Consider the following 13,099-nt stretch of genomic DNA (forward strand, 5'->3'; position numbering starts at 1 on the left):
ACCCCGTTGCTGCAGCCCCTTCATCTCGCTGCTGTCAGGGTGAGCCTTTTAGAATGTGTCCATCTGCGGTCTCCCCCACTGACGCCTCTCACACCTTCTCAGTACCTATGGGATGAGCAGGTTCCCTGGGGGCAAGTCTAGAGGCCTGAGGTGACAATGTTCTTGCCACCTGTCCTCAGTCATCTTCTTCCTCTGGCCATTCACATCCACCTCTAATTCCCAAACCACGTGCTGTGTATCCACCACTTCCCCAGTGTCACCACTGTCCCTTCCCTTCCTGGCAGATATGCTTTAGATTCAGTGCAAATGTCAGGCACCTGCCATTTGACACGTCTACCTCTCACCTTCTTGGACTTAATTTCTATTACTAAGGTTATAGAAAATTACTTATATTGCTAAAAGACAGGGACCTTGTAATCCCTGGCAGCTGGACTAGTTAGTGTCTGCTGGGTAAACATGCCTACTAGTAGCCTTCTTTTTCTCAAACTCAGAGACCGAACTAAAGGTCATTTGTGAGTATCTGTGAATTGTTGTGATTAATCCATAACAAGGAGAAGAAATGTAGGACTGTTAATAATACACCCTGTTTTATTTCCTTGACAATATTTCCTATCAAGCACTTTAATTTCTCTTTGTCTCCTGCAGTTAGAACATAAGGTGCATGAGATCTTTTATCTTCACAGGAGAGGTAGCCAGTAAATATTTGTAGATTGAATAATACAGGAAGATAAATTATATGTTGATTTGTATTTTTCCCTGATTATTTCACATTAATTTGGTCTCCCCAAATAGATTTAAATTTTTTTAAGCAGAAGCCATGTCTTTGTTTTCTCTTGTATCTATCACAATACTGAGTAAGTGCTCAGTAAACATTGTGTATTGGCTTGGTTGATTGATTTGCCATCTGTACCAAGATAGGAAATGACTGATTTGCTTCTTTCTACCTCAGAGTGTTAAAGGAAAAAAACTAATGTTATAGAAAAGTATACTCCTGTTATGGTTTGGATCTTAAACGGTCTCTGAGGGCCCATATGCTAAAGGCTTTGTTGCCGGTACTGTTGGGAGGTGGTAGATCTTGAAGAGGTGGGGCCGAGATGGGCATGGCAGCCCACGCCTGGGATCCCAGCTACTCAGAAGATTGAGGTTGGAGGATCATAAGTCTAAGGCCGGCTGGCCAACTTAATGAGACCCTGTCTCTAAATGAAACTCAGAAACAAAAAACAGCTGGGACATAGCTCAGTGGTAGAGCATCTGCCTAGCACATGCCAGACCCCGAGTTCAATCCCCAGTACCACAAAAGAATAAAAGGGGTGGGCCTAATGGGAGAGAGTCAGACCCCCACCCCCGGCTGCCATGAAGCGAGCAACTCCTCCATGGGCCCCTGCGGTGACATACTGCGCCATCACCGCCCCAAACATGGGTCCAGCAACCATGAACTGAAACACCTGACACCATGGGTCTGAATAAGTCTTCCCTCCTGATAAGTTATCGAGGGTTTTGTCACAGCAGTGGAAAGCTGGCTACACTTAGAAAAGTGTCTGCAATCGCCAGTGGTGGGATGATTATCCTGTGATCTTTGGCTTCAAAGGAGGGATTCCCTTTTATTTTTATTTTTTTAGTAGTTAAATTTTTCTAATTTTAAAAGTATTATATGTTTATTATGGAAAAAACATAATAAAATAGAAAAGAGATAATATACCAAAGAGATATACCAGTAGCTGATAAGTGCATGAAAAATTGCTTGATATCGTTAGTTAGCGGAGAAATGCAAATGAAAAGTGTAAAAGATACCACTTCACATCCACTAGGATGAGTAGAACCAAAAATTCAGATTAGTGTTGGAAAAGTATGGAGAACTCAGAATCCTTACATGATGCTGATGGGGATGTACACGGTGCAACCACTTTGGAAAACAGTGTGGCAGTTCCTCTAAAGGTTGAACAGAGTTCCCACGTGTCCCAGCATTTCTACTTGCTCAAGAGGAATGAAAACATGTCTCCATAAAAACATATACACAAGTATTTATATCAGCATTGTTCATAAAAGGATAAAGGAGGAAGCAACCCAAATGTCCATCAGCAGATGATAGACAAATCCTGGGTTAGCTGTAGTGGTCAGCCAGAGAAAGGAATGAATCACTAATGCATGTGCTACAGCATGGATGAACCTGGACAATAGTATGCCAAATGAAAGAAGCCAGTCACTGGGCTCCAAGTATTACATGATGTCATTTACTGGGAATGTCCAGGCAAATCTGTGTAGACAGAACGCAGATCAGTGATTGCTTAGGGCTAGAGAGAGGACCGCTCAGGGTGTGATAACTAAGGAGGATGTGGTTTCTTCTCAGGGTGATGAAAATGTTCTATAATTGGAATAATGGTTACCTTTATCTGGAATGGACTGCAGTCCATTGAGTTGTGTATTTTAAATGGGAGAATCATATAGCATGTGAATTATATCTTGCTAAAGCTATTAAAAAGAAAGAAAAAGGAATAATAAGTCATCTATAATACCACCATCCTGAAATAATCTCTCTTAGAATTTTGATCACTTTTCTTTTTTTTTAATATTTATTTTTTTGATTATAGGTGGACACAATGTCTTTTTTTTTTTTTTTTTAACGTTATATGGTGTTGAGAATCAAACCCAGGGCCTCACACATGCTAGGTGAGCGCTCTACCTCTGAGCCACAACCCCAGCCCATGATCTCTTTCTTTTTAACACACCTTCCATATAATTGTGGAAATGCTTTGTATGAAATTTTAAATATTACCTTTTGTGTTTACTGTAAACTGTAAGAATTTATTTGTACTTTTACAGACTCTTGATTGTTAATAAGTGTGTAATATTCCATTTCAATATAATATAATCATTTTCTCACTTTGGGCGTTTTTTTTTTTCTTTCCTTTTTTCCCTCATTTATGAGACTGAAATAAATACACTTTTTTTTTTTTTTTTTAAACATTGGAACTTCCCCTTTAAATGTCTCACATGAAACCTCTTCTTTTCCAGTGAAAAGAAGATCTCCCGGAGCAGCGCCCTCAAAGTGCTGGATCATGCCATGATCGGACCCGAGGGCACGGACAATTGCCATAAGTTCGTTGACATTCTTGGCTTACGAACCATCTTTCCTCTTTTTATGAAATCTCCCAGAAAGATCAAGAAGGTGGGGACCACGGAGAAGGAACATGAAGGTAGGAGGAGTTGGCGGGAGGGGTTGGCCTTGTCGGGGCTTGATGAGGAACTGGGAAAATGGATGTTACTTTGAGAAACTGCAGGCATTTGGGAGTAGAGTCTCGAGGGGAAGAGCTCTCCTTTCCCTTTCTGTCTTCTGATTTCTGTACACGTGGAGCAGCAGCTCAGACCCGGGCCCTCACATCACACGTTGGGCTGCTGTTTGAATCCTGGTGGATCCAGTTGCTTCCGGCCTGTTAATAAGTCTGTGCGGGAAGCTTTGTTTTCTTCACTGCAGTTCGTAGCGAGGTGTCTCTCTGATGGAAGACCCTTTTGAAAAGAGTAATGAGGTGGCAACACATGTCACCTCTGGAGTGGTGCTTTCATGTATTTCTGTATTAAAGTATGATTCAGCCAACATCAGGAATTGCCGAAATAAACTATTTACAGCCCAGGTTCCCCTTTTTATGTTTCTCCTCCCTGATGGTGCACACTCCCAGCAAAATGCTGCCATGAATTGCGACGCTGTAACCAGAGTAGTTACTGCTGGGCCAGTCCCTTCCTGCAACTGTCTAGTGGCCTGCCACTTCCCTCCCCCAGTAAAAAGCCACAGTGCAATCCAGAAGGCCAGGATTTATGAGCGTTGACAGCTCCTCTGGAGGTTAGCAGACACTTGCACCAGGCAATTTACATGGTTGGGTGGTTATTTTAAAGTGTGGGAAGGGCGAGGAGGGGCAGAGGTGGTATGTGAGGTGGGAGGAGAACGCACCCAGCTCGGGAGCTTGGTTGTCAGAAGCAACATTGGTCGCGTGGTTGGGTGAGCCGTGTGTCAGTGACTGGTGGAATTGGCATATATATCTAGTATCTTTTGCATTCTTTACCCTCCTGGATAAAAGTTTGAGAGCTCTTGTCTTTGTCTACTCAAATTGACTGTGTTTTGTCTCCGCCATCTTGGAGTAGCTAAAGGGAAACTAGTGTGACCCGTCTTCAGAGATCACCTCTAGTGCTATCCTCTGTGATAGCTCTCCAGAGAGCGGAAAGTCTGGCAGGGACAGGGAGGAAGGGGCAGAGTGAGATCAGGTGGAGACTGCAGCGTGCCTCAGATCACACGTTGACCAGACACTGCCTGGAACAGCCTAATCCTCCGCCAGCCTTTTTCCTTTCCCAGTGTAACTTACTGGGGCTGTGGGGCAGGGCATGGGGTATCTGGGAGATGTAGGAGATAAAATTGTGCCCTTCTCGGCAGACCTGCCACCTTCCTGCCCCGCTGTGTAGGCCCCACAGCCTGTGCAGTTGATCCCTGTTCCTTCAGTTGAGGAAGGAACCAGACTGTGGTTCTGCGCTGGCCAACTGCGTGGCTTTAGAACCTCTGTTTGCTCCCTGGACTGCGTTGTCCTTCCTGATCGATAGAAAGGGAATGAGACTAGTGAATGGGGAGCTCTGCTGTCTGCACTTTCAGACTGTGAGGCCCAGGCCCTACTGTCAAGTTCACTCTGAAAGTCCAGGTGACTCCTCAAGGACTGTGCTGTGACTGACCTGCTGGCTTCTGCTGAGAGACTCGTGCTGCATCTGAGCATGCTTGAAGAGGGTGTGAAGGAAAACAGCCCTTAGCTGGCTCTTGCTCTGTGTTGCTGGTACTGAGAAGAAAAAGAAGTGACAGATTCAGTGAGCAGCTGTTTTCTTTCTGAAAAACGTGCCCGGTGGCGTGCTGGTAACAGTACATTGGCTTTAGAGTACCCACATTAGGAATTTGATAACATTATATTAGTGAGGGCAATGGCTTGGCGAGACAGCTCCTGGAAGGCGTGTGGACGGTAATGCTGTGAGGCTGAGCTCTGCATCCTGAATGCACCCCACCCCGAGCAGAGCGGGCCTCTAGGAGAAGGCACAGCCCCCGCCTCTTGCCACCTCTTCCTGCTGCTGCTGCTCCTGGCAAATTAGTCCCCAGACTGCAAATGGTAGGGCGAGAGGGAGGCAGAGCCGGACTGGGCACATCGAGTGAGGTTTCTTTGTTCTGTTGTGTCCTCTAGAGAAGTCCTGTGCTCCGTACCTGCTGGCCATGCTGACGTTAGCACACCAGGATCGTGTGCTGGTCTGGAGAGCAGTCGCCTCTGGCCAGTAGGAGGACTTGTGCCCTGCCCAGCTTATCCCGCCCAGGCTTCCACTGTGCTTTCCTCCGCCTGCAGGGATTTTCTCTGACCTGTCTGCCTGGTGCCTTAGTCTTCCCTCATTCCTTAGTTTTGATGTCACTTTCTCTGGAGTGCATATCATGTGCCCCTAAACTAGGTTAAAACCTAGGACTTTATCTCAATAGCAGTTGAGGTTATAGAACCAGCGGCCTTGTTACTTCTGGGTCCCCTTGCCTAGGACCATGCTTGACATGTAGTAAATGCACAGAAAATGTTTACTAGGTGCACAAATGAACAGCTACTTCCCCGAAGGATTGTCCCCTGAGGACAGACATGGGTTTGGGACTCTTCCCCAGAACCACACAGGTCGACGTCCACACGGTTGACTTTAGTTTACTGACAGTTGTCCGTCGTCTGCCTGGAGTAAGTGGTCTTTTACCCGCTTGCTTGGAAGCAAATATGAGTAGGTCGCTAGCCCTGTTTGCCTTTGTCACGTTGGTTTGGTGGTGATGATGAAGGCCCACTGGAAGCCATGCCCTTGAGATACCTGCCATGCGCAGGACCTCCCTATAGCTGAGGCTGTCTGTGTGGGACTCCTTATTTCCACAGGACGATTCTTCGGTCTACCAGCCCAGAGCTCTGCACAGCTGCCCTGCACGCTTCCTTTTCCTCATCAAGCCTCAGGGGCTCGTCACCCATCCTGGTTTTCCTTTCTGAGTCCACTCTGGTCCATTCTCAGCCCCTGTAACCTGAGGACCTTCCCAAACTTCTGCAGTAGCAGCGCAGCCCACTGTGGCACAGAGGGGTCTACTGCTGGGGAGCAGCGGGGTCCTTGATCTCTAAGCTTCAGTCGCTCCGTCTGTAAAATAATGAGGCTGAATCTACCACACAGGAGTGTTGGGAGGTCCAGGCGACACATACAGCTGGGCCACCCTTTCGGTCATCCATGTGTTGATTTTTGACTAAGGGTCAAAAATAGTCGGGAAGAAAGAGAATCGTGCCTGCTGGGCGAGCCTGTGCTCCTCCTCTCCTTATTCCCTGAGCACCAGGGCAGCTCAGCTATTGACATAGCATTTACATTGTGTTAAGCACTATAAATAAGTAATCTGGAGGTGAGCTAAGTATATGGGAGGTGTGCCTAGGTGATATGCAAATGTTCTGCCATTTTACATAAGGGACTTGAGCATCCAAAGATTTTGATATCCGCAGAGGGTCCTGGAGCCCGTTCCCTGCAGGGATGACTTCATGTGCTTGTCATAGACCCACAATAAAACAGGTACCTTAAGAAGTGTTACTTCTGTAGCAGAACTGCCTCCATCCTGGCCCGAGTCACATCCATTCCTTTTTAGAGGTCAAGGGGAAGGCTTGGCTGTGGGAGGTCTGGAGAGGGGCTTCTTGCTCCATGATAATGTGCGGAAATGGGCAAACTCCTCCTCCAGAGCAGCGTCAGGAGTCATACCATGCTAAATAGTGAGGTGACATAAAACAGCTAGGTTCCCAAGGCCAGCAAAAGGGCTCGAGAGAGGAGAACTTCTAGATTAAGGTGACTCTAGAGAGGAGGAAATAGCACAAACTGCCTTATAACCTAGAATTGCTGCTGATTTCGTTCCTCTTTTGTGAGTTGGGGTAGAGAAGGAAAAGAATTATTATAATTGAAATCCATTCAGGTTTGCATAATAAAACCTTCAGAAATAGATCAGGGGAGGCACTTAGCTTGGGGGATGGGTTGGAAAGAAGTCATTTGCCCTTGGGTGCAGGAGCGCGACTGGCTGCCTCCTTGGTTTTATAAAGAAGGCACAGTGTGTACGCCTCCTTGGTGCTCACTGCTTCAGAACAGGAGGGAAGAAGAAAAGAGCTGGGATCCAGAAATGGCATCTGACCTTTACTTCTCGTCTCTTTATAAAATTCTTATTAAAATAGGTCCAATTTTCCTTGTATTGCCTCATTAGGTAGGTGAGTTATTGAGTTTGTAGCAGTTCTAGTTAATTGCGCTGTTTTAACATGGTTCCCCTGGAGGCTGTTAAGAGCTTTGGGGGGGTGAGCCGTGCAGCAGCATGTAGGTGTGTGGAGTGCCCGCCAGGCGCGTGCGCACGTTTCTACCTTATCAGCAGTGACAGCAGTTGATAACAGGTCAGTGCTTTAAAGAATACTTTTCTGTCATCCGCCGAGAACTGTGAGTGAGTCTGGGGGGCCCCACGTGTCAGGAAGCCTATAGTTCCCTGGTGCTTCTTGGACTCCGAATGTGCACCACCCACCAGGGTTAGAAGAGAGAAATGGCAAAACCTTCCCGAATCAGAGGAGAGGGAGGTTAGCCAGTGCAGACGGAAGAGAAACACTTTACAGGTCTCCGTGGTGGGTTGTGCTGATGACCTAGCATTGTTTGGGGACAACTATTATCTGGGCCCCTGCTATGTTCGAGATAGGACAAAGACCCAGGGTGTGGCGGGTCCTGTGTGTACAGGGAGTAGATGGAGTGTCCGCCCTGGGAGGATGCCCTTCCCAGGTCTCCCCCTCTGGATCCGCGTCCTCCTGCCCCCAGCCCCTCGTTGTCACGTGAATCAGTGGTGTCTGTCACTCCACACGCTAGCACGGAGGTCTCTAACCTCCTCTGTGCTGTTGACTCCCAGCTCTTCAACCCCATTTTCTTTGGCATAGCTGATAACCAGCAGGTAGCGCCACACATACTCAGACTCAGCCTGTTCAAGGCCTTACCTGTCCCTTCACTGTCCATCCTTTTCTGCTTTTCCTGCCCTGGTAAGTGGCACCACCCACAGCAGAAATCAATGCACTGTGCTTAATTCTGGTATTGCCTCAGGTCCCCGGTCTTAGGCCCTGTGGTTTCTGCCTTATAAAAACCTCTAGGTCCCATCCTCTCCTTTGCCACTGTCTCTGCCCTCATCATCTCTCTGAACTTGACTTACCAAGTCTCCCCGCTGGCCCAGTCGTCATGCACTCTCAGAGTCTCAAAGGCACCAACCTGGGTGAGAAAGACGCTCCCTCAGCAAATTTACGGTTTAAGGAAGGGGGAAGGTGGACATGGGAGAAAGTGATTTGGGGGATACTTTTCACAAAGCTGCATTAGCAACTACAAAGACGTCAGACTGTGCTTGGTTGTTCAAGGCGGCAAGGAAACAGGGCTGCCGAGAGCAGAAGGTGCTTCTGGTGGGAGGGAGACGTGACGTGAGCTGACCCTAAGGGCACTTGGCGTTTCCAGAATGTCTCTACTCATCTGGTCACATTTGAGCCTTACAACAGCCCTCGAGGTCAGAGTTCTTTCTCATTCTGAAGATGGGGAAATTTTGAGCCTCAATGAAATCATGACTCTAGATCCCACAGTGGGTAAGAGGCAAATGGGGACTCGGACTCCCTCAGTTTCTGATCACTTCAGAAAGACTCTGCCATTGGTCTTTGTTCTCCTGGGTCCAGACCAGCTTGCTCCTCTCTGAATTGCTGAAGACTCTCTGATCCGAAGACCTTGGTTCTGATGTTGGTACTGTGACACGTCATCATGGCGGTGGAGACTCACTTATCCCTTCAAGTTGCACAGTTATTAGAAGCAAATGGCAAAGTGACTTGGTGAAATTTTTGTTAGGCATTTCCTGTGTCATAGTGCTTGGTTCATGGTAGATGCTTAGTCAACATTGGATGAATTAATATATACATTTATTTAGCACCTGTGGACCATGTACCGGGATTGATGGGATTAATATCTACCTTTGGATATTGTGAGAATTAAGTCAGTTGACTTCTGCAAGTCTGACGTAGCATGGGAGTTTGTAAGCATTAGTTTATTACAGATCACTGTTTTATTTATTTACTTACTTACTGGGCAAAGAACTTTAGTATTGCTTCAAACTTTATTCCTAGGCTTCTTCAGCTTAGTTAGCTGCAAAGACTAAATTGTGTATAAGCAAAAACTGAAAAGACTTGCAGTGTCCAACGGGCTTGGGCTTAAAAATATTAGAGATCTAGATCTTATCAGATCCATAAACAAAACAATTTTAAATGAAGGACTTTGGATCCTTCAGAGAATTCTGAAATATCAGCTGCTCTCATAAGCCTTCCCAGAATTCCTAGGACACTCCTTCTTCTGGGATGCCACAACCTCTAATGTAACTTTGTCCCACCGTGATACCTGGGGTATTAAAACTGATGCAGTGGCCATCCTGCATCCCTACGTGTGCACCTGATCTCTGCTGGTCTGCCTGAGACTCCCTGAGCGTATAAGATAGAGCTCCCGGCAGCAACTTCTTCAAATTTATCTTCCTCAGAAGTTAATCAGCTCGGTTTGCCTCATTCTTAGAAGCCTCAAGAGAATTCTCCACACGATCTGGATCCTCCTCCTCTTCCTCCTCCCCGTCTCCAGTGCAAGTGGTGCTTTTCCATCCACAGATGACTTGGGCAGAGCTTCAGCTGGTGTCCTTAAGCTGGTCAGACAATCTGCACCAGCTGCTTTAGGGCGCTGGGTCACTTTTCTGTCAGTCCCTTTGTCCCAGCATGGCCTGTGACAGGGAAAGTTCTGCCAGAGGATGCAGGATGGCCACTGGATCGGTAGGGTGGTCACAGTGGACCGCTGTTCCTCTTCAGTACCAGGGACACTGCTCACCCCTAACTGCTTTAAGGAGAACTGAAGTTCGTACTCGTCTTCTGCAGCTGCTCTGTGAACGCCGCCCTCCGTCGCCAGCGGTTCCTTCCCACGGTGCGCACTTGTGCCTGCGGTCTGGCAAGCTTCTCCTGGCTCACGACGGTTTCTTTCATCTTATCAGTGCAGAAATGGGACCGTGCCGGGAACTCGGGTTGGCTCTCAGGGAGTCTCAGGCCAGCAGAGATCAGTGCATACTCAGGGATGCAGGATGGCCACCGGATCAGTTTTAATACCCCAGGTATCACGGTGTGACAAAGTTACATTCGAGGTTGTGGCATCCCAGAAGAAGGAGTGTCCTAGGAATTCTGGGAAGGCCTATGAGAGCAGCTGACATGTGAGAATTCTCTGAAGGATCAAAAGTCCTTCATTCTTACACCATTGAGGGAGTGGCAGAGGGGACACGGGCAGTGGTGGAGACGTGTTTAGCTAGTTATTGTGACATGGATGATTAAGAACATGGGCTTTGGAGAAAGATGGGGCTCGAGTTTGTGTTTTGGTCCTGTCATTTACCAGCTCTGTGACCCTGAAAAGCTGCTTAACCTCTCTGAATCTATATTTCCTCAGTTGTAAAACTGGGATAACCTTAGAGGATATATCTCATAAGGGTGACATGGAGACTAAATAATACAGATCAAATGTCAGTACAGTCCTTGTTTCACTAGTGTTAGTGGCTAGAATAAGGATGGGTTTCCAATTTATATTCCTCTTCCTTCTACCACGTTGGCAGTTGGAAACACAAAAAAATGCTCTTCCTACCCCAAATCTGCTAGTCTACTCTAAACCAATAGTATATGGAATAGAAAATAAAAACCTTATCAGGGAGGATATACCAGGGAGATCCCTGCTGCTCTGTTTAATCTATAACAGAGATTTCAGGGATTTTTTTCTTCCTTTTTTTATCCCTCGAGCTTGAAAGTCACCGAAGTTAGTTGTAGTCAGAACAATGAGCAAGTGAGGAGTGAACGGTGTCTAATTTTGAGAATGGCACTAAGCTGTGTACCAGCGGACACTTAATGTTAAACAGGGGTGAAGTGCTTTGCCGTTGCTTTTTGTGCGATTTGAAAACCTCATAATTGAATAGTTTGTGGATCAGTTCCTACATTCTGCCTCCAGCTGCTTGTCTCATTCCCGATCTCACACTACAGAGTGAGGGACGCAGCAATCACAGAGTGTTTGGATTTGGGGTTCCTGTCATCGGGCTGGAGGCGATGATTCCCATTGTGGCACATCTGCTTTGCTAACTGGCCCAGGTCATTAAGGGCTTACCCACAGGTCTTTCCAACAGAGCGTGGCATACTTGTTTGCCACTGAGGAAGACAGTGAGACAGGATGTATCTGCCATCCTAAAAGCAGCTCCTAGGGCGGGGAGTAGACAGGCCAGCACACATTTATTGAGCATCTACCAGTACACTCCTGCTCTGTGGATTAGGCATTTCTGTCTTCTTTTTACAGATGAGTGTTAGGTGGCCACTTATCAAATACTTTTAGCAGGTAAATGACACAAGCAGAATTTGGACTTAAGTCAGCTTCTAAAGCTGCTTCCAACAGCAAGTGCCTCCCGGGATCTTCTGGTTAGTAATCCAGAGGTCACACAGGGTCGTGGGGGGATTTATATAGACAGGCAGACCTGGTTTCGGATCCCATCTCTACCCACAAACTGGCTCCTAGCCTTGGGAAAGTTGTTTCTCTCCTGAGATCTTGAATTCTTCAATCAAACAGGTCTGATAAAAACTTCCCAAGATGTTGTTCAGAGTATAAAGAGTATGAGTGTCCTATATGGTCTCTAGCCTGGACACTGCATATTAGCTTCCTTTCAGGAATATCCTTCTCTCTCTCTCCAGTTTCCATGTTTCCATGTGGGGTCCAAACTCTTTTGCTTTTGTGGGTGTAAATCCCAGCTGTGAACTGGGACTGTAGGAGAGCAGCCTGGATCACCCAGAGAGAGGGGGCAGCCACTGTTTATCATGATAGCCTAGTACTATCAGTTAAGATTCTGGCTATTGTTGCCCTGTGAAAATCCAGCCCTACCTCGATGAGGTACCAGACTCCTTCTGTTTCAAGTTCCCATTCTAGACAGCTTTCTCAGAGAGTCTGTTTCTATGAATATGTACCCAAAAGGATGGTTAGTGAGGCCTCATTCATTCTTTTATTAGACAACCACTAGTCCCTGCCTTGTCCCAGGCTTAGAGTTCTAGGTAGAAGGTGACCAAGCTACCTGTCCAATAGGGAGGCATAGAAACCCACATTTGTATTACAAGGTAAAAATGGAAGATGAACGAGCTCACAGCCCCGCTAGGAGACCAACACAGGAACCTGCATTTCTATTCAGGGTAACGAGAAGGGAGCGTGCGGCACCCTGTGAGGTGTGACACCAGAACAGCTCCTCATCTAATCTGGTAGCTATTGGAAACAGCCCCACCCGGGGAATGTGGTGTCCTGGGCCAGACCTGTGGCAGAAGGTAGCCAGGCGAAGGAGTGCCAAGTGCAACAAGCAACACCTATAAAAGTTGGAGGGGCGGGCTTCAGTGAGCCTGACCCCCGGCTGCCCATCAGCGTCATGTGGAATCTCGTGGGCAGCGCAGTCTTTGGGACCTGTGCTCAGAGGGCCTGACTCCACCAGTCTGTATAAAGCCAGTGGGTCCGTATTTTCCCTCAGCTCCCCAGGAGTTACCCTCTGAGACCAGCCTGGCACCAGGCCTTGGTGACTAGATCATGGAGTGACTAGGTGATAAGCAGAAGAACCCTGCAGGGCTGAGGACTGACCGAGTTAATCTGCAGGGGACTCAGGACAGTACTGGCAGCTGGAAGCACCCAAGGTGTCAGTAGTCATTGATGTGGGGGTACTTATTTGTTTACTTCATACTAAAAAAGGACTATCACATTTTTACAGGTCATAGGTATGACACTAATTTCAGATATTCTGACTGTTTCAGCTAATTTAGCAAAAATTCAATTTTGATATTGAGAGCCTGGGTGGGAAGGGTGAAGGAGAAGCATTTATTACTCCTGTTTTTCTTTCACATTTTTCATTTTGCCAGGTAGAAGTATAGTTCTATAGCGCAGCATTAGCAGAATTCTTATTCTGGAAGTAGAAATTTCTACTGATGTGTTTGTTATTTTTTCAAAAAGATTCTTGTTGATTTTCATTTAT

General features: G+C 46.8%; 1 protein-coding gene across 1 annotated transcript in view; it reads left to right on the forward strand.

The window, feature by feature from the left end:
- The window catches only part of Ctnnbl1 (catenin beta like 1), a 156,494-nt gene that overhangs the window by 92,029 nt on the left and 51,366 nt on the right, over nucleotides 1-13,099 (forward strand). Inside the window, exon 11 of the mRNA XM_027945163.2 lies at nucleotides 3,013-3,194. Within this exon, the coding sequence (XP_027800964.1) occupies nucleotides 3,013-3,194 (182 nt within the window). The remainder of the gene's footprint in view (nucleotides 1-3,012; nucleotides 3,195-13,099) is intronic.

This window comes from Marmota flaviventris, chromosome 2, assembly GCF_047511675.1.
Source record: "Marmota flaviventris isolate mMarFla1 chromosome 2, mMarFla1.hap1, whole genome shotgun sequence".
NCBI classification, from domain to species: Eukaryota; Metazoa; Chordata; class Mammalia; order Rodentia; family Sciuridae; genus Marmota; species Marmota flaviventris.